The 21,671-nt window shown below is 45.2% G+C and overlaps 1 protein-coding gene across 7 annotated transcripts in view; it reads right to left on the bottom strand.

Annotated features, from left to right (window-relative positions):
• Positions 1-30: 30 nt before the first annotated feature.
• arhgap4b (Rho GTPase activating protein 4b) overlaps positions 31-21,671 on the bottom strand; it is a 36,204-nt gene continuing 14,563 nt past the window's right edge. For 2 of the 7 annotated variants that reach the window (XM_031793252.1, XM_031793253.1), the window contains exons 3-23: positions 13,248-13,419; positions 12,702-12,864; positions 12,455-12,517; positions 12,107-12,280; positions 11,513-11,641; positions 11,107-11,328; positions 10,801-10,902; positions 10,516-10,701; positions 10,227-10,311; positions 6,995-7,022; positions 6,177-6,204; positions 5,919-6,057; positions 5,613-5,741; positions 4,965-5,070; positions 4,607-4,834; positions 3,999-4,054; positions 3,211-3,382; positions 1,751-1,837; positions 1,525-1,638; positions 999-1,089; positions 31-806 (exon numbers count right to left, since the gene is read on the bottom strand). In XM_031793252.1, the coding sequence (XP_031649112.1) occupies positions 585-806; positions 999-1,089; positions 1,525-1,638; positions 1,751-1,837; positions 3,211-3,382; positions 3,999-4,054; positions 4,607-4,834; positions 4,965-5,070; positions 5,613-5,741; positions 5,919-6,057; positions 6,177-6,204; positions 6,995-7,022; positions 10,227-10,311; positions 10,516-10,701; positions 10,801-10,902; positions 11,107-11,328; positions 11,513-11,641; positions 12,107-12,280; positions 12,455-12,517; positions 12,702-12,864; positions 13,248-13,419 (2,696 nt within the window). In that variant the 3' untranslated portion in view covers positions 31-584. Of the gene's footprint in view, positions 807-998; positions 1,090-1,524; positions 1,639-1,750; positions 1,838-3,210; positions 3,383-3,998; positions 4,055-4,606; positions 4,835-4,964; positions 5,071-5,612; positions 5,742-5,918; positions 6,058-6,176; positions 6,205-6,650; positions 6,748-6,994; positions 7,023-10,226; positions 10,312-10,515; positions 10,702-10,800; positions 10,903-11,106; positions 11,329-11,512; positions 11,642-12,106; positions 12,281-12,454; positions 12,518-12,701; positions 12,865-13,247; positions 13,420-21,671 lie in introns of all 7 variants that reach the window. The other 5 variants (XM_031793255.1, XM_031793256.1, XM_031793249.1 and 2 more) reach the window with 3 other exon arrangements.

Raw genomic sequence — 21,671 nt, 5'->3', positions numbered from 1 at the left:
TATGACAACCGATAACAACAGACCAGCCAATCAGAATCTAATATTTATTATTTATTCCTTTTACCACAGAAGTATTTTAATACAGCTATTCCAGTGACATCATCAACAGTGGTCCAGGGAAGAGGGAGGAGGGTTGCATCCATAGAAATATAATGACTAGAGTGAACAAAGCCCCTCAGACCATAGAGTTAGAATTACTAGAGTGGTGGAAAGAATCATTTTCACAGTTTAACCAGCATCCCAGGATCTGGTGTGGAGGCCATCTTGGATATGCTATTGGACCCAGTTTTCAGTATTATAATTAAGAAGTAAGTTGTTATACTCTTACTAAGTGGTTTAAATGAGTGTTTATCAAGTTTAAAAACAATTTACCACAGAAATAGGTAAGTTACCCCAGCCCTGAGTTATTGGAAACCAAACCCATCCTTGTTCTAATAGAGAACGATAGACAGCACTGAGACAGGTGTAAAAGACTAGCAATATCACACACAAACATCATCACACACTAATATCATATCACACACAAACGTGTCAGAAAAATAAATCATCATTATTATCATTATCATAATTCTGCTTCAGTCCTCCTATTGGTCCGCTGGTCTGAAGAGAGCCCGCCCCCTGAGGCTGAACCCCACCTTCCTGCCTCCTGGGAGAGAGGAGGAGAGGGATGAAGAGGAAGAGGAGGAGGAAGGGAGGGAGGAGTGGGAGGAAGAAGAGGAGGGAGGTGCCTGGGTTGCAGCAGGATGTAGGGATGGCTGGCGAGAGAGAAGCTCCTTGAATACAGAGTTCATCTGTTTACTGATGTCCTGAAAGAGAGAGCGAGGGGGAGGGAGAGAGCGAGGAAGGAAGAGACGTTTCAGTGTCTTACACGTACAGTATCCAGCCACATTTACCTCAAAATTAAACATCTGCAATGCTTCAAATTGACTATTTGCACTAAATTCCTTTCAATGTATTTAATTTCAGCAGTCTCCAAAAATGACTTAATCTCCACCCACCGGTCTTTCAATAGATCCTCCATCTGTCTGTCTCTCTATGGCTCCTGCCCTCTGCCTCACACTGTCCAAGGTGTGCCTACGCTCCTGATTCCTAAGAGAGAGAGAGAGAGAGAGAGAGAGAGAGAGAAGAGAGACAGAGAAGCGAGAGAGAGAAGCGAGAGAGAGAAAGAGAGAGAGAGAGAGAGAGAGAGAGAGAAGAGAAGAGAAGAGAAGAGAAGAGAAGAGAAGAGAAGAGAAGAGAAGAGAAGAGAAGAGAAGAGAAGAGAAGAGAAGAGAAGAGAAGAGAAGAGAAGAGAAGAGAAGAGAAGAGAAGAGAAAAGAGAAGAGAAGAGAGAGAGTGAGAGAGGAGAGAGCGGAGGAGGGGAGAAAGAAGAGAGGGAGAGGGAAAGACAGAGGGGAGAGAAAGGGAGGGAGTAAGATTGCTGATGGAGTGTTTTTGGTACATTACAGGTGTGTGTGAGTGTGTTAGTTTGTTTGTGTGTGTGTGTTTATGTGTGTGTGTACGTGCATGCGTAGCATGTTGTACCCTGTGTTTTGACGTGTCACAGGGGATTGGGGGTTCTTTCGGACGGGACTGCCTCTGCCCTCCGCTGCCCTCTGCCGTCCAGGCAACGAAGCACTGTCACTGTTCACCCGCAGCCTGTCAAACACACACACACACAGAGACCTTGCTTTACTAGTTCTTGATATATACAGGTAGACCCCCTCAAGCATTTGCATGTCTATGTGTTTATGTGTGTGTGTGTGTGTACCGGGTCGTGTTCTCAGTCTGAAGCTCTTCTGAAGCCAGGTTTCCAGTGCTTCCTCCACTGACCTCATCCCTCCTCCCTCGCTCCGCTCTGAAGTAGGAGAAGAGAGGGAACATGGAAAGTAGGTAAAGAGAGGGGGAACAGGGAAAAGTAGGAGAAGAGAGAGGGAACAGGGAAAAGTAGGAGAAGAGAGGGGCAACAGGGAAAAGTAGGAGAAGAGAGGGGCAACAGGGAAAAGTAGGAGAAGAGCAAGGGAACAGGGAAAAGTAGGAGCAGAGAGGGGAACAGAGAAAAGTAGGAGAAGGGAGAGGGAACAGGGAAAAGTAGGAGAAGAGAGGGGAACAGGGAAAAGTAGGAGAAGAGAGGGGAACAGGGAAAAGTAGGAGAAGGGAGAGGGAACAGAGAAAAGTAGGAGAAGGGAGAGGGAACAGGGAAAAGTAGGAGAAGAGAGGGGAACAGGGAAAAGTAGGAGAAGGGAGAGGGAACAGAGAAAAGTAGGAGAAGGGAGAGGGAACAGGGACAAGTAGGAGAAGAGAGGGGAACAGTGAAAAGTAGGAGAAAAGGGGGAACAGAGAAAAGTAGGAGAAGGGAGGGGGAACAGGGAAAGGTAGGAGAAGAGAGGGGAACAGGGAAAAGTAGGAAGTATGGAGAAGGAACAGGGAAAAGTAGGAGAAGAGAGGGGGAACAGGGAAAAGTAGGAGAAGGGAGAGGGAACAGGGAAAAGTATGAGAAGGGAGAGGGAACAGGGAAAAGTAGGAGAAGAGAGGGGGAACAGAGAAAAGTAGGAAGTAGGGAGAAGGAACAGGGAAAAGTAGGAGAAGAGAGGGGGAACAGGGAAAAGTAGGAGAAGGGAGAGGGAACAGGGATAAGTAGGAGAAGGGAGAGGGAACAGGGACAAGTAGGAGAAGGGAGAGGGAACAGGGAAAAGTAGGAGAAGGGAGAGGGAACAGGGACAAGTAGGAGAAAGGAGAGGGAACAGGGAAAAGTAGGAGAAGGGAGAGGGAACAGGGAAAAGTAGGAGAAGAGAGGGGGAACAGAGAAAAGTAGGAGAAGGGAGAGGGAACAGGGAAAAGTAGGAGAAGAGAGGGGAACAGGGAAAAGTAGGAGAAGGAACAGAGAAAAGTAGGAGAAGGGAGAGGGAACAGGGAAAAGTAGGGAGAAGAGAGGGGGAACAGGGAAAAGTAGGAGAGGAGAGGGAACAAGGGAAAAGTAGGAGAGGAGAGGGAACAAGGGAAAAGTAGGAGAAGAGAGGGGAACAGAGAAAAGTAGTAGAAGAGAGAGGGAACAGGGAAAAGTAGGAGAAGAGAGGGGGAACAGGGAAAAGTAGGAGAAGAGAGGGGAACAGGGAAAAGTAGGAGAAGAGAGGGGGAACAGGGAAAAGTAGGAGAAGAGGGGGAACAGGGAAAAGTAGGAGAAGAGAGGGAAGAGGTATTTCTCTAGTCTCTTGTTTACATTTTACTCACCCTTCCAACACACTGATGTATTTATGCGGTATGAGACCCCTAACTCCTCCCGCTTCCCCTCTCCACCAATCAGAAGAGGCCTTGCTGTGCAGAAGGAGTGGATCCCCCTGCTTAAAGGACAGTTCAGTAGCAGACCGCGCGGTGTAATCAAACATGGCCACCGCCTCCCATTCTACAAGAAATACAACACTTTATTGTACATTTCTGAAGAAAGAGAGTGGTGTGAGCATGTGTTTGTGTGTTGTGGGGGTGAAGAATTTGTATTAGCATTACTTTAAATTATAGGTATGTACAATCCTGTATTCTGGTTGTGTAAATTGCTGTTTTCACCTAACTCTGTGCCTAATCCACCATCTTGTGTTCTTGCCCCCACCCTCTATACTCTGAAACTTGCATGTTCGGAACGAGGTATCTCTGTTCTGAACAAAAGTCTCTCCTTAACCTCTATTCTAAGAACAAACAGTTCTTAGTACTAACAAGAGAACACAGGGTACAGCATATTTGGACACATCTTGTAGATAGGGGTTGGTTCGACACATTGATACAGTTGTGGTGGGTTGTAGGAAATGTAGCAAGGTTGGGCTGTATAAGACAAGCCCCAACTCAGAAACATTGAGCTCTCACTTGATCCAATGTTGTGACAGCTCCCTTATTAATAAGTACAATAAAGGTTTTTTAACTAGTATAACCAGATTTGGTGATTGGTTCTTGCTCTCCTCATTTGTTAAATCAGAATATCTACCACAGTGTGTGTGTGTGTGTGTGTGTGTGTGTATGTGCGTGCTCACCATCCTCAATGTGGAATTGTTCAGTCTCCCCATCTCCCTCCTCTGTGATTGGTTCACTACAAACAGAGACGACATCAGTCTTTTTCTCTCTGTTCCACAAGTAAACAATATGGTCAGTACTGCATAAAAGCCCATTTATGCTTGATCCGATGTGGTCGGAGGCTCCGTATGGAGGATGTGATGCAATTGCGGAGCATCCGGAGGCATATTAGAGGCCAAATTGAGCTCCGTACCGCCTCACCGTGCACCTCCCAAATTTTGTAACAATGCAGAGTGCTCCGTAAGCTCCGTTTAGCTTCACATTGACATGATTGGTTGCCGGTCGGTGGGAAAGGGAGGTCCTGTATAAATACAAGCTACTTTCCTTGACAAGTTCCTTAACAACAGCTCTGTGCTGCTCCACGAAGCACAAGAAGTATGAATGCCCTGACTTCTGCAGAGGCTGAATCACTGTAAATGCTGCACAGCCAATGCAGACGTCAGATTGACCATTCAGCACCTTTAAGAGATGTTTAAATGTGACAAAATGATTGTGCTTTATGGTAACTGGTTTATAAATCAGGATAGTACAGTATCTGTTAGTATCTATCTATCTCTCTCTATCTTACCAGTACTCCTGCTCCAGAGTCATGTGCTTCTCGTACACGGGCCCGGGCAGCTCTGATTGGCACGGGAAGATGACATCATACTGGAGGATCATGGTCTTGACAAGGTCATTGACCTGTGGTTGCCTAGCGACAACATCACCAGAATCCGACCCTCTCAGGAGGCTCGGCCCGAAACACACAGCCAGGTTATAGGGCTGCATCATGTTCTCATCGCTGTACTGGGACACACTACACACACACCAGACACATACACAGCCATACGCACACACACCCACCCACCGCCAAGTTATACAGCTGTGTAAGGGAGTTGGCTCTGTGAAGACACACACAGGACATGAATGTGCAAACTGAAACGTACTGGTTGAGAAAAGCGAAGAGGTAACGTATGACGATAAGGAGAGGTCGAGGGAAGGAGGAGACAACTGACTTTATCTGAGCTGCTTTCTCTGCCAATCCCTCGTTTTCTGAGAGAGAGAGAGAGAGAAAGAGAGAGAGAGAGAGGAGAGAGAGAGAGAGAGAGAAGGGGAGGGAGAGAGACAGACGGACAGAGAGAGAGAGAGGGAGGGAGGGAGAGGGAGGGAGGGAAAAAGAGGGATGGAGAAAGAGAGAGAGCGAGAGAGAGACAGAGAGAGAGCGACAGAGAGAGAGAGGGGGGGGGGAGAAAGAGGGATGGAGAAAGAGAGAGAGAAAGAGAGAGAGAGAGGGGAGGGGGGGAGAGAGACAGACGGACAGAGAGAGAGAGAGGGAGGGAGGGAGAGGGAGGGAGGAAAAAAGATGGATGGAGAAAGAGAGAGAGCGAGAGAGAGACAGAGAGAGAGCGAGAGAGAGGGGGGGGGGGAGAGGGATGGAGAGAGAGAGAGAGAGAGAGAGAGAGACAGAGAAAGGGAGGAAGGGAGAAATAGGGAGGGAGGGAGAGGCATGATATCATACAGTACATGTGTTTAGTTACAGACACAAGTCAGTAGTGTCAGTAGTGTGTAGCATTGTGTGTGTGTGTTTGACTTACGGACACAGTCCAATAGTTCTGTGTAGTATTCATCAGGGAACAACGGTGGGTCCAGTCCTCTGAAGTACAGCTTCAACACACCAGCCACCGAATCAATGTCACAGTCACTGTCTGCTAGAGGGTCCTCTCCTACAAACACACACACGCACACACACACACACACACACACACACAAACATGTTGTTGACAACTCAGCTTCCATGCACACATACACACTGCATCCCCCAAATATAATCTTTGCATGGTCATATGATGCAACACTCCCCAGTACCTCTCTCAGACAACACCTATGTGTGTGCAGGCTACCTCGCTCAAAAGCGTCCCTGATGTGGTTGACCTCTCTCTGGGACCCTGGAACACGGAATATCCCCTCATGGTGCAGACCGTGAAGATTTATGAAGCGAATGCAGCTTTCAACCACCACAGGAATCTGCTGCCCTGAACTCTGAGAGAGAGAGAGAGAGAGAGAGAGAGAGAGAGAGAGAGAGAGAGAGAGAGTCAAATGGAAGTCAGAGCAACATACACCACACACACACACACACGACAGGAAAGAGTCAATAATACCTGTGTTCTAGACATTCTCCTCCTTCTTCTACACTCAGCCAAGCAGAAAGAGAGAGAGAGAGAGAGAGAGAGAGAGAGAGAGAGAGAGAGAGAGAGAGGGAAAGAGAAAGATTGAAGAGAAGATTATAAAAGTGAAAGAAAGCACAAGAGGGGAACAAGGCACACTCACAAGAGTAGAAGAGACACTACTGTTTAAGATCCCTCATAGGAGTAGAAGAGACACTACTGTTTAAGATCTCTCACCGGAGTAGGAGAGAGACTACTGTTTAAGCTCTCAGAAGAGGAGAATTTAGAGAGAGAAAGAAAGTTGACGAGAGAGAACAAAAGTGCCGAAGAGCTTCATGACACATTGTCAGTATTAGTGTTGGAGCGTGGAGATTGATTTCCTGAAGCTTCTGTCCACACACTGCATATCTCTCCTACACATGTTAGTGTTATGACATATTAGTGTGTATGTTTGTGTGTGTGTGTTACCTGTATGAAACCCAGCATATCAGAGGTGAAGAGAGTGTGGCTGTACATGGAACAGGGTCTGGACCTCCGCACACGCACTGACCTAGCACACTGCATTCTGGGAGATATACAGCATCACTCACCAGTCATACACTGATACACACACATCATGCTTTTCAACAGTAAAAGTGTAGTGTTGTTTTTGCTACAGTCTTGGATTTGTTGCTGCGTTGAAGATTGTACTCTCTCTTTCTCTCTTTCATCTTTTTTTCTTTCTCTCTCGTCTTTCTTTTTCTCTCTCATTTCTCTCTCTCTCCATGTCTCTCACCCTTTCTCTCTCTCGGAGAAATAACAGGAATGTTTACCTGGAGGGGTCGCTATCAACGGCCTTAGCTGGAAAACAAACAGATATTTGAAGATAGAGAGGGTGAGGGAGGGGGGAGATGGGGGTGTGGGGGGGGGGGAGAAGGAGAGCGAGAGGGAGAGAGTTAGGAATAGTGCAAGATTAGTTGTGTAGCAGTTGTGTGGTATTATACAGTTCTAGTAAAGTAGTAGTAGTACAGTAGAACAGTAGTAGTGCGGTAGCAGTATTGTCAGAGTATACTAGTAGTGCAGTAGTAGTAGTAGAGTAGTGTAGTATTAGTACAGTGGTAGTATAGTAGTAGTGCAGTAGTAGTAATGAAGTAATGTAGTAGCAGTATAGACATAGTACAGTGGTAGTATAGTAGTAGTATAGTAGTAGTATTGTAGTAGTGCAGTAGTGGTAGCAGAGTAGTGTAATAGTAGTACAGTGGTAGTGCTGTAGCATTATAGGCATAGTATAGAAGTAGTATAGTAGTAGTGCAGTGGTACTATAGTAGTAGTATAGTAGTAGTGCAGTGGTAGTATAGTAGTAGTATAGTAGTAGTATAGTAGTAGTATAGTAGTAGTGCAGTAGTGGTAGCAGAGTAGTGTAATAGTAGTACAGTGGTAGTGCTGTAGCATTATAGGCATAGTATAGTAGTAGTATAGTAGTATTGCAGTGGTAGTATAGTAGTAGTATAGTAGTAGTGTAGTTGTGCAGTAGTAGTATAGTAGTAGTATAGTAGTAGTGCAGTGGTAGTAGTAGAGTAGTGTAATAGTAGTACAGTGGTAGTGCTGTAGCATTATAGGCATAGTATAGTAGTAGTATAGTAGTAGTGCAGTGGTAGTATAGTAGTAGTATAGTAGTAGTGTAGTTGTGTAGTAGCAGTATAGTAGTAGAACAGTAGTAGTACAGTGGTAGTATAGTAGTAGTGCAGTAGCAGTATTGTAGTAGAAAAGTAGTAGTATAGTAGTAGTACAGTGGTAGTATAGTAGTAGTGCAGTAGCAGTATTGTAGTAGAAAAGTAGTAGTATATTAGTAGTACAGTAGTGGTACAGTAGTAGTGCAGCAGCAGTATAGTAGTAGTAGTATAGTAGTAGAGCAGCAGCAGTATAGTAGTAGTAGTATAGTAGTAGCAATATAGTAGCAGCATAGTATTAATACAGTAGCATTGCAGCAGTAGTATAGTAGTAGTATAGTATTAGTATATTAGTAGTATTGTAGTAGTATAGTAGTAGTATAGTAGTAGTGTAGTCATGCAGTATATATGTAAAAACTAAATTCCCTGTAAGTGTGGCAAAGTGTGAAACTATTTGTAAACAGTTGGAATTTCTTGCTTTGAATATTGAGGTTTCAAAGGGCCTCTCTAGAACTGTGATTGGCTGTTATAGACCCTCCTCTGCTCTCTAGAACTGTGATTGGCTGTTATAAACCCCCCTCTGCTCTCGGTGATGCATTTTCTTCTCTGATGAACCTTATGTCTAAACTTCTTTACAGTGACATGATCTTGATTGGTGATCTCAACTGGTGTTGGTTAAAGTCGGTGTCTGATGATTTAAACATGTTTTGTAATTCTATGAATCTTACCCAGTTGATTAACTCACCCACTCGCCCAAATCTTAAATGCCCAGATAAATCTACCCTGATTGATTTGATATTGACAAATGTTCCACATAAATATTCTGCGGTTGGTGTTTTTTGTAATGATTTAAGTGACCATTGTGCTGTTGTTGCTGTTAGAAATACTAAGGTTCCTAAGACAAACCCACGTTTTATTCGTAAGAGAAATTTGAAGCGTTTTAATGAGCAGGCTTTCTTTCCTGATTTGTTTTATTTTGACTGGAGCAGATTGAGTTTATCCCTGATGTGGAAACTGCCTGGAAATGATTTCATGATGTTTTTTTCCAAATAGTAAACAAACATGCCCCATTCCGCAGGTTCAGGGTTAAAGGGCAGGTTAATCCATGGTTTTCTTCTGAGCTGTCTTGTATAATTCACGACCATAATCTAGCCTGGGCTAAAGCAAGGAAATCATGTTCTGATGCTGATTGGCTTATTTTTAGGCAGTTACGAAACAAGTGTTCTTTTCTTCTCAGGAAGGCCAAGTCTGAATATTTTATGTCTGTTACCACTGATAACCTGAATGACCCTAGAAAGTTTTGGAAGGCTATTAAGTCTATGTCTGGTAACAACAATGTTAATGAATTGCCGTCATGTGTTTTGAAGGACTCTGTTGCTGTATATGACAACTGAAATGCTGAATTGTTTCAATGGGCTCTTTGTATCATCTGGTAGGCTGTTTGATTCAGTGTCCTCTGTCTCTGTACAACCCTGTGTGGATGAACCAGTGAGAGCTGGTCAAACTTTTAGCTTTTTGTCTTTCTAGTGCAGGTGGTACATAATGCCCTGAAATCCTTAGATCAAAGAAAGCCTGCAGATCCTGATCTTTTGGATCCCTGCTTTTTAAATCTGGCAGCTGATTTCATAGCTGAACCACTTACAGTATGTACTCTGCACCGTCGTCTTGGAAAGCATTACAAAATACTTTTAAACTGGAAGATCTTGTCCCGATTGGTATTTTTAAATCACTGATGAATGATCTTGAGACTGATTCCCTGACCTGTCAATGGTTTTAAATCACTGATGAATGATCTTGAGACTGATTCCCTGACCTGTCAATGGTTTTAAATCACTGATGAATGATCTTGAGACTGATTCCCTGACCTGTCAATGGTTTTAAATCACTGATGAATGATCTTGAGACTGATTCCCTGACCTGTCAATGGTTTTAAATCACTGATGAATGATCTTGAGACTGATTCCCTGACCTGTCAATGGTTTTAAATCACTGATGAATGATCTTGAGACTGATTCCCTGACCTGTCAATGTTTTTAATGAGCTGTTTTTGATTTTGTTTTATACTCTTGTGAATTCTATGGTTTTTAATAGAATACTTGTAGTTTTTCATGTTGTTTGTCTGTAATGTTTGTAATGACTTGGTGCTGCCTATCTTAGCCAGGACGCTCTTGAAAAAGAGATTTTAAATCTCAATGAGCCCTTCCTGGTTAAATAAAAATAAAAATAAAAATTGTAGTACGGTAGTAGAAGTATAGTAGTAGTACAGTTGTAGTATATAGTATTAGTATAGTAGTACAGTAGTGGTGCAGTAGTAGTATAGTATTAGTAAAGTAGTAGAATAGTAGTAGTACAGTAGTAGTGCAGTAGTAGTATAGTATTAGTATAGTAGAAGTACCTTTCTGTATGGCCTCCTGCAGCAGGTCATGTTTAGCCTGTAGTTTGGAGATCAGGGAGCTTCCAATCAGATACTCCTTAACTTTCTGACAAACGACAGAAACAGAGATACACACTTTAACCTTTGCAGCTTTAGCTTGTTTACACAGCTTTAGCTCAGTTGGCTAACACAGTCTTGTGTTTTTCAGATGTCCCGGGTTTCAAACCTAGTTGGTCACAAGGAGACGCAATCCATAATACTATCATTAGACTCCCCTCACACCTTCCCCTGACCAATGGGATGTCCTCACCGTAAAGTAGAATGTCTCTGTTTCTTGCTGATTGGCTCTCCGCTTGGCAAGGGCTAGCTTGGAGGCAGAGGCGGTTCCCATGGGGTCGTGTGATAGGCTGATGGGCAGGTCAGGGGGGGGGTTACTGTCACTGTCACACATATTGTCCAATAGCGCGGAGAGGGTAGCTTTCAGTGTCTTACTGACCTGGAAAATAGAGACATACAATAGATAGAAAATGGATCAATCAATTGATCGATGGTTCGATAAATCATGGATAGATTAAGAATAGAGCGAAAACCTCACCTCCTCTGTTTCCAAGGTTTCGGTGGAGAGGCGGGACTGGAGCTGTTGGAACCTGGTCTCTAACTCATACCTCACCTGGTTCTCCGCACTCACCTCACCCACCTGGAACACATTAGGGATGTGTATAGTATAACAGGTGTACTGGTGTGTGAACCAACAGCTCTTCCTGTGGGATCTCAACATATCATGTTCAGTGTGTCACAGAATATACATATATATATATATGTATGTCTTTGCACTCCATAATTCTGATAAAATGTGTCACGGTCATCATCCACTGATGGATGAACATGAATGTGTGTGTACCTGGTCTCCCTCATGAGGATGGTAACTGAAGCGGAAGGGCAGACAGAATGCTGTGTCGTGGTTCTGTAGGAGAGCGTCTCTGTCTCCGCCCTGATCCAGTGATGTCACTTCCTGTTCCAGCTGCTTCAGCCCAGCCTCCTCAGCCTTCAGGACACGCCCCCTGCTGGCTAGGTAGGACCTCATCACTCGCTCCAAGGAGAGATGGAACCCCAGGTCAGTACACTGAGAGGGAGAGAGTGTGTGTGTGAGAGAGAGAGAGAGAGAGAGAGAGAGAGAGAGAGATTAATACTTAGTTTGTCAGTTAAACATTTTATAATATAAGATTGCGTAACAGACACACACAAAGGCACCAGCTCGCACGAAAACACGCATACACACGCGCGCGCACACACACACAGTGACTCACGTCTATGAGTGTGCTGAGATCCTGTAGATAGTACTTGTTCATAGTTGCGTTGGCAGCTGCCAGATTCAGCAGATAGTCATTACGAGCCTTAGTGCACTTCAACTGGGTCTCCTGCACTCTGCCATGTCTCTATGGAGAGCACACACACACAATTTGGTTAAAAGAATAGCTAATGACAACGAAGGTCCGTTGATTCATACTGCCTTTGGTACAGGCTCAGGCCAGGGGTTAGAGGTTAGGGTTTAGGGTCAAGGGGTTTGACACTAGCTGTAGTTGGTTTGATTTGGCACTACAGAAGTAGCTCACATTATTGTTCCGTTGTGTGTGGTTTTCATGTGGCACAGGATGTCTGACTCAAAACTCTACAAAACTGTCTGTATCCTGTGCCACATGAAAACCACACACATCTCAACAACAACCTTGGCCACCCTCCAGGCTGACTTCATTGCAGACGTTGCATTGGATTAACAAATGGTTATGTGCCACATCATGGACTGTGCAGTCGCGCATCAGATTGTTATATCATACGATGTGGTTAGCTGTTATAGTAAATACATTGTGAGATCTGGCAGTGTAGTCAGACGCGACCCTTACCTTTTCCATCATTTTCTCCATCTTCTTCACAGAGCTCCGCCGCTGGCCTCCTGATTGGGTTATCCCCAGTTCAGCTGACTTCCCTGTCTGTCTCTCCTCCAATCGTGTGGCTTCCTTTAGTTTCCCCTCCGCTGTCAGACTCTCTGTATGGTACTGGTGGTATGTCCTCAGAGCCTACACACACACACACACGCACACACGCACACACGCACACGCACACACACACACACACACACACACACACACACACACACACACACACACACACACACACACACACACACTAGTGATACAATCTTCATCTTTTTACTTTTGTCCACATCGTTAGTGACTGAGGTATGTTCGTACCGTCTGCAGTTCAGTGGTGACCTTCAGTAGCTCATCTTGCATCTGAACTCCCACCTCCTTACTCTGATCAGAGACATATCAATCATCAGACAGTGTAACACGCTATCACATTTTCACTTTTAGATTTTGGAGTTGTGTAGATCAGTGAAAAATACGTATCATTTTATGTACAGACGATCTTGACTGGAAGCCAAAGGAAGTGGGTCGATCATTTGTTCAGGTACTGTAAATATGAATGTGTGTTTACCCGTTTTGCCAGGCGGTGTGTGTCCTCTGAGCAGTGTGTGAGTCGCTGTGTGAGTGTGTGTGAGCAGGAGTCACTCAGCGCTGCATGTTCCCTGCTCTCTGCACGTGTCTGAGTCAACAAAACTGACCAACACTGAGACACTGATTGACCACTCTGTTCCTTCCTACAGGGAGGGGGGGGGGGGGGGGGGGGGGTAGAGGAGAGAAAGACAGAGGGGGAAAGATATATAGGGAGAGACAGGGGGGAAGAGACAGAGGGGGAGAGACAGGGGGGGGGGAGACAGGGGGGGAGAGACAGGGTGAGGACAGAGAGGGCAAGACTTAAACCAATTTACGTAACATTATCATTGAGTTCCCTATACTAACATTCCACCAATAATAATGTCTGCCAGTCAGTATAAACAGATCAAGCAATAAAAGCAAAATAAACAATGCAGAATTTTATCTTTACACACACACACACACACACACACACACACACACACACACACACACACACACACACACACACACACACACACACACACACACACACACACACACACACCTCTTGGTCTTTAGGGTGAACCTCTCTGTAAGTTTGTCGAGGGCACGGGCATACTCCGCCTCAATGTCACCACGACGACGGAAGAACTCGGACATGTCAGACAGCTGTTGACCTTTGACCTCCACCTGACCGTCCAGAACCTTCATTTGGTCACACAGCTGGGCCCGCAGGTCTACACACACACACATACAGACACACGCACACACACAGATACACACAGACACACGTACGAAGTTCACAACAGAGGCGATCACGAACAGATCTGATCAAAAAACATCATTATTAATGGGCCGTCATTGTAAAAAAGAATTTGTTCTTAACTGACTTGCCTTAAATAAAGGTTACATAAAAAATGTAAATGTATGTCGAAAACACTCTAACGCCTGCCTCAACCACTCAGGCCACAGCTAAGTGCATTGTTAGATGCCTTTTTGCCATCCCGAGTCAATATATACATAGAAGAGCTCAGCTAAACATAGAATCACATGGTTTATCCATCTCTCTGACCTCAGAACAAAGGTGACTACAAATGCAAAGGTACCAATGTCTATTCAATTGATACAAACACACTACATATCAAAATAAGCTTCAAATGAAAACTGATGCATTATAATATAAACAGTAGGCTATAGGCCTATTTCAATCATATTGAAATACAGTGCCTTGCAAAAGTATTCATCTCCCTTGGCATTTTTCCTATTTTGTTGCATTGCAACCTGTAATTTAAATGGATTTTTATTTGGATTTCATGCAATGGATTTACACAAAATAGTCCAAATTGGTGAAGTGAAATGAAAAAAATGATTTGTCTCAAAACATTCAAAAAAAAATACAAACTGAAAAGTGGTGCGTGTAGACCAAGGAGCTCTCCAAACAGATCAGGGACAAAGTTGTGGAGAAGTACAGATCAGTGTTGGGTTATAAAAAAATATCAGAAACTTTGAACATCCCACGGAGCACCATTAAATCTATTATTAAACATTTTTAAGGATATGGCATCACAACAAACCTACCAAGAGAGGGCCGCCCACCAAAACTCACGGACCAGGCAAGGAGGGTATTAATCAGAGAGGCAACAAAGAGACCAAAGATAATCCTGAAGGAGCTGCAATGCTCCACTGCGGAGTATCTGCCCATAGGACCACTTTAAGCTGTATACTCCACAGAGCTGGGCTTTATGGAAGATTGGCCAGAATAAAGCCATTACTTAAAGAAAAAAAATAAGAAAAAATGTTTGGTGTTCACCAAATGGCATGTGGGAGACTCCCCAAACATATGGAAGAAGGTACACTGGTCAGATGAGACTGACATTTAGCTTTTTGGCCATCAAGGAACATGCTACGTCTGGTGCAAACCAAACACCTCACATTACCCTGAGAACACCATCCCCACAGTGAAGCATGGTGGTGGCAGCATCATGCTGTGGGGTTGTTTTTCAACTGGGAAACTGGTCAGAATTGAAGGAATGATGGATGGCGCTAAATACAGGGAAATTCTTGAGGGAAAACTCTTTGTCTTCCAGAGATTTGAGACTAGGACGGAGGTTCACCTTCCAGCAGGACAATGACCCTAAGCATACTGCTAAAGCAACACTCGAGTGGTTTAAGGGGAAACATTTAAATGTTTTGGAATGGCCTAGACAAAGCCCAGACCTGAATCCAATTGAGAATCTGTGGTATGACTTAAAGATTGCTGTACACCAGGGGAACCCATCCAACTTGAAGGAGCTGGAGCAGTTTTGCCTTGAAAAATGGCTAGATGTGCCAAGAGACTTGCAGCTGTATTCGCTGCAAAGGGTGGCTCTACAAAGGATTGACTTTGGGGGGGTGAATAGTTATGCACACTCAAGTTTTCTATTTTTTTGTCTTATTTCTTGTTTGTTTCACAATAAAAAAAATATTTTTCATCTTCAAAGTGGTAGGCATGTTGTCTAAATCAAATGATCCTAACCCCCCCCAAAAAATCTATTTTAATTACAGGTTTGAAAAATTATCGGCCTACATCGAATCTCCCATTCCTTTCAAAAATGTTAGAAAAAGCTGTTGCACAGCAACTCACTGCCTTCCTGAAGACAAATAATGCATATAAAACACTTCAGTCTGGTTTTAGACCACATCATAGCACTGAGACTGCACTCGTGAAGGTGGTAAATTTCCTTTTAATGGCGTCAGACCAAGGCTCTGCATCTGTCCTTGTGCTCCTAGACCTTAGTGCCGCCTTTAACACCATCGATCACCACATTCTTTTGGAAAGATTGGAAACCCTAATTGGTCTACACGGACAAGTTCTGGCCTGGTTTAGATCTTATCTGTCAGAAAGATATCAGTTCGTCTCTGTGGATGGTTTGTCCTCTGACAAATCAATTGATCACTATATATTCTATCTCTTGGTCATTCGGAAACACAATGTCAACTTTCACTGCTATGCGGACGACACACAGCTGTACATTTCGATGAAACATAGGGAAGCCCCAAAATTGCCTGCCCTGGAAGCCTGTGTTTCAGACATAAGGAAGAGGATGGTGGCAAATGTTTTACTTTTAAACTTGGACCAAGCAGAGATGCTAGTTCTGAGTCCCAAGAAACAAAGAGATCTGCTGTTGGATCTGAAAATGTATCTTAATGGTTGTACAGTTGTCTCAAATAAAACTGTGAAGGACCTCGGTGTTACTCTGGACCCTGATCTCCCTTTTGACGAACGTATCAAGAATATTTTTTACATCTTCGTAACATTGCAAAAATCTTCAACTTTTTGTCCAAAAATGATGCAGAAAAGCTAATCCATGCTTTTGTCACTTCTAGATTAGACTACCAGAATGTTCTGCTCTCTGGTTAACCGGATAAAGCACTAAATAAACTTCAGTTAGTGCTAAATACGGCTGCTAGAATCTTGACTAGAACCCCAAATGATCATATTCCTATTAAGGCTAGAGCTGATTTCAAGGATTTACTGCTAACCTACAAAGCATTACATGGACTTTCTCCTACCTATCTCTCCGATTTGGTCCTGCCGTACATACCTACACGTACGCTATGTTCACAAGACGCAGGCCTCCTTATTGTTCCTAGGCAGGGCTTTCTCCTATAGAGCTCCATTTTTATGGAATGGTCTGCCGATCCAAGTGAGAGACACAGACTCGGTCTCGAACTTTGTCTTTATTGAAGACTCATCTCTTTAGTAGGTCCTATTATTGAGTGTAGTCTGGCCCAGGGGTGCGAACGGCAAGGCACTGGAGTGACGAACCGCCCTTGCTGTCTCTGCCTGGCCGGCTCCCCTCTCTCCACTGGGATCTCTGCCTCTGACCCCATTACGGGGGTTGAGTCACTGGCTTACTTGTGCTCTTCCATGCTGTCCCTAGGAGGGGTGCGTCATGTCGTGCCAGGCTTTTTTTACTATACATGACTTGAGTGGGTTCAGTCACTGATGTGATTTTCCTGTCCAATTTTGCGCCCACTCGGGCTTGTGCAGTGGAGGAGATCTTCGTGGGCTATACTCAGCCTTGTCTCAGGGTAGTAAGTTGGTGGTCTGTTAATATCCCTTTAGTGTTGCGGGGGCTGTGCTTTGGAAAGTAGGTGGGGTTATATCCTGCCTGGTTGGCCCTGTCTGGGGGTATAGGTCGGACAGGGCCACAGTGTCTCCCGACCCCCCCTATCTCAGCCTCCAATATCTATGCTGCGATAGTCTATGTGTTGGGGGGCTAGGGTCAATCTGTCCAATCCAGTGAAATTCTCCTGTCTTATCTGGTGTTCTGTGTGAACTTAAGTATGCTCCCTCTAATTGTCCCATCTCTCTCTCTCTCTCTCTCTCTCTCTCTCGAGGGACCTAAGGCCTAGGATCATGCCTTGGGACTACCTGGCCTAATGACTCCCAATTGTCCCCAGTGCACCTGGTTGTGGTGCTGATCCAGTTTCTGTTGTTTTGCTTGTGGCTATGGAACCCTGACCTGATCACCAGATGTTCTACCTTGTCCAGGACCTGCTGTTTTCAACCCTCTCTCTCGTTCTCCATCTCTCGCTCTCTCTCTCTGTACCTCATCTGCTCTCTTGACCACTGAATGCTCAGCTATGAAAATCCAACTGACATTTACTCCTGAGGTGCTGACCTATTGCACCCTCTACAACCACTGTGATTATTATTTGACTCTGCTGGTCATCTATGAATGTTTGAAAATCTTGAAGAATAATCTGGCCTTAATGGCCATCTACTCTTATAATCTCCACCTGGCACAGCCAGAGGAGGACTGGCCACTCCTCATAGCCTGGTTCCTCACTAGGTTTCTTCCAAGTCACCGTGTTTCTACATCTGCATTGCTTGCTGTTGGGGTTTTAGGCTGGGTTTCTGTATAAGCACTTTGTGTCATGTTCCTGCTCCTCCCCTCCGGCATCGCCAAAATAATAACCACCGGTCCTGGGAATCATCATTGCGCACACCTGGCATTCATCATTACGCTCACCTGGCACTCATCATTACGATTCACACCTGGACCTCATTACCTCCCCTTCATAGGTCCCTTCCTTTTGTTCATTGCTCAGTTGGTCTTGCACCTGTGTTCATGTTACCGCGCTTCTGTTACGCTGTCTTGTTTTATGTTTGTTGTTTTCATTAAACGTTTGACCTGCACCTGCTTCTTGACTCACGGCGTCATCTTTACACTTTGACATCTGCTGATTTAAAAAGGGTTTCATAAACACATTTGATAGCCTAACATGTGCCAAATCTGATTTAGTGTATTTTCATTGGGTAAGCATTACAATAAGCTGCCTCAATATTTGCAGCCGTAGGTGGTAATATCTATCTAGGAGCTCTGAAATAATTCTAATGTTATGGGAAGATTTGAATGGAGAAAGCTGATCCGAGAACAGCGCTCCTTTCCTTTCATTCTTTTGGTTCTCTGTGTGGTGTCTTCTGCTGTTGTAGGAAAGATGGATTGTTAAAACACTTGTTAAAACATCCATCACTACTTTAAGTCATACCACAGGCCCTGGTACCTTTATACACATGGTTTGGGAATGCCCTTAGGTGTCTATATTCTGGGGTGAACAAGCATCAAACTTGTCCACTGTGTTAAATATTCCTGCATCTCCTTTTATTTGACTTTTTAAATGTTTTTCTGTACTTCATTTATCTTTGTCAGATGCACATTCTTCCATTCTGACCAATTGGAATCTATGCTTCAAGATTGTTTTGTTCACGCGGACATGGAAATGTTCCGGGTTGCCTCAGAATAGTATCAATGTACAATGAGTAAACAAAACATTAAGAACACCTGCTCTTTCCATGACATAGACTGACCAGGTGAAAGCTATGATCCCTTATTGATGTCACTTGTTAAATCCACTTCAGTCAGTGTAGATGAAGAGACTGGTTAAAGAAGGAGTTTAAAACCTTGAGACAATTGAGACATGGATTGTGTATGTGTGCCATTGAGGGTGAATGGGCAAGACATGGTATGGTAGCAGGTGCTAGGTTTCAAGAACTGCAAGGCTGCTGGGTTTTTCAAACAACAGTTTCCTGTGTGTATCAAGAATGGTCCACCACCCAAAGGACATCCAGCCAACGTGACACAACTGTGGGAAGCATTGGAGTCAACATGGGCCAGCATCCCTGTGGAATGCTTTTGACACCTTGTAGAGTCCATTCCCTGACAAATTGAGGGCAAAAGAGAAGGGGGGTGCGACTCAATATTAGGAAGATGCTCCTAATGTTTTGTATATTCAGTGTATACACTGACTGTGACTGGGTTAATCAGGGAATGCATAGAACACCACATTTAACCATAGCAAGGTGACTGGGCAAATGGACATGCACAAGCAGACCAGCTGCGACCTCTGTGAGGCAATCAAAGAGGCAAAACGAGAGTACAGGGACAAAGTGGAGTTGCAATTCGATGGTTCAGACATGAGACCTATGTGACAGGGACTCCAGACAATCATGGATTACAAAGGGAAAGCCAGCCACATCGCGGACACCAACGCCTCGCTCCTGGACGAGCTAAACACCTTCTTCGCCCGCTTTGAGGAAAACAAAATCGAGCCACTGACACGGGCCTCTAGCGGTCATGAGGACTGTGTGCTGTCGTTCTCCATGATTGACGTAAGTAAGTCATTTAAGCGTGTTAACCCTCGCAAGGCTGTTGGCTCAGATGGCATTCCAAGCTGCGTACTCAGAGCATGTGCAGATGTCTGGAGTGTTTACGGACATATTCAATCACTCCATATTCCAGTCAGTTGTCCCCACACCCAAGAAGGCGGAGGTAACTGAACTAAATGACTATCGCCCTGTAGCACTCTCTTTTGTAATCATGAAGTGCTTTGAGAGGCTAGTTAGTGACCGTATCAACTCCATCTTACCCGACACCCTAGACCAACTGCAATTCACTTATCGCCTCCATAGATGACGCAATCACCATTGCACTGTAGACTTCCCTATCACACCTGGACAAGAGAAATGCCTATAAGAATGCTGTTCATCGACTACAGCTCAGCCTTCAACACCATAGTGCCCTCCAAGCTCATCACTAAACTCAGCTCTCAGGGTCTGAACCCCTCCCTGATCAACTGGGTCTTGGGCTGACCCCAGGTGGTGAAGGTAGGCAACAACACCACCACGCTGACCCTCAAAACAGGGGCCCCACAGGGGTGCATGCTCAGCCCCCTCCTGTGCTCCCTGTTCACCCATGACTGTGTGGCCACGCACGTCTCCAACTCAATCGTCGAGTTTGCTGATGACACAACAGTGGTAGGCCTGATTACCAGAAATGATGAGATAGCCTACAGGGAGGAAGTGAGAGCTCTGCAGGAGAAGTTCCAAGAAAATAACTTCTCCCTCAACATGAACAAAACGAAGGAGCTGATCTTAGACTACAGGAGACAGCAGAAAGAGCACGCCCCCATCCATATCGACGGGCCGCAGTGGAAAGGCTAAAAAGCTTCAAGTTCCTTGGCATGCAGCAGGCTGAAAAAATGTGTCTTGGTCCCTAAGACCCTCACAAACATCTATAGATGCACCAATGAGAAAATCATGTCGGCTGTATGAACGCTTGGTACCGCAATTGCACTGCCCGCAACTGTAGGGCTCTCCAAAGTGTGTGGTCAACCCAACGTGTCACCGGGGGCACACTGCCTGCCCTCCAGGACATCTACAGCACCCAGTGTCACAGGAAGGACAAGAAGATCATCAAGGACCTCAACCACCCGAGCCACGGCCTGTTCATCCAGCTACCATCTAGAGCAAGGAGACAGTACAGGTGCATCAAAGCTGGGACAGAGAGACTGAGAAGTAGCTTCTATCTCCAAGCCATCACACTGTTAAATAGTCACCACTAACCAGCCTCTGACCAGTACCCTGCCCTGCACCTTAGTCACTGTTACTAGCCACCTATCACCTGGTACCCTGCACTGAACCTTAGTCACCGTTCTAGTTTACCTCCACCCGGTACCCTGCCCTGAACCTTAGTCACCGTTCTAGTTTACCTCCACCCGGTACCCTGCCCTGAACCTTAGTCACTTTTCTAGCTGACCTCCACACAGTACCCTGCCCTGCACCTTAGCCACTGTCCTAGTTTACCTCAACCCGGTACCATGCCCTGAACCTTAGTCACTGTTCTAGCTGATCTCCACCCAGTACCCTGCCCTAAACCTTAGTCACTGTTCTAGCTGACCTCCACCCAGTACCCTGCCCTGAACCTTAGTCACCATTCTAGTTTACCTCCACCCGGTACCCTGCCCTGAACCTTAGGCACTGTTCTAGTTGACCTCCACCCAGTACCCTGCCCTGAACCTTAATCACTGTTCTAGCTGACCTCCACCCAGTACCCTGCCCTGAACCTTAGTCACTGTTCTAGCTGACCTCCACCCAGTACCCTGCCCTGAACCTTAGGTCAGCTAGAACAGTGACTAAGGTTCAGTGCAGGGTACTGGGTGGAGGTAAACTAGAACGGTGACTAAGGTTAAGGGCGGGGTACCGGGTGGAGGTCAGCTAGAACAGTGACTCCACCCGGTACCCCGCCCTTAACCTTAGTCACCGTTCTAGTTTACCTCCACCCAGTACCCTGCACTGAACCTTAGTTACTGTTCTAGCTGACCTCCATCCAGTAACCTGCCCTGCACCTTAGTCACTGTCCTAGTTTACCTCAACCCGGTACGCTGCCCTGAACCTTAGTCACTGTTCTAGCTGATCTCCACCCAGTACCCTGCCCTAAACCTTAGTCACTGTTCTAGCTGACCTCCACCCAGTACTCTGCCCTTAACCTTAGTCACTGTTCTAGCTGACCTCCACCCAGTACCCTGCCCTAAACCTTAGTCACTGTTCTAGCTGACCTCCACCCAGTACCCTGCCCTGAACCTTAGTCACTGTTCTAGTTTACCTCAACCCGATACCCTGCCCTGAACCTTAGTCACCGTTCTAGTTTACCTCCACCCGGTA

Source organism: Oncorhynchus kisutch, linkage group LG17 (genome assembly GCF_002021735.2).
Source record: "Oncorhynchus kisutch isolate 150728-3 linkage group LG17, Okis_V2, whole genome shotgun sequence".
Classification (NCBI taxonomy): Eukaryota; Metazoa; Chordata; class Actinopteri; order Salmoniformes; family Salmonidae; genus Oncorhynchus; species Oncorhynchus kisutch.
Note: the sequence above shows the minus strand (reverse complement) of the source record. Positions and strands in the feature narration are given on the sequence as shown.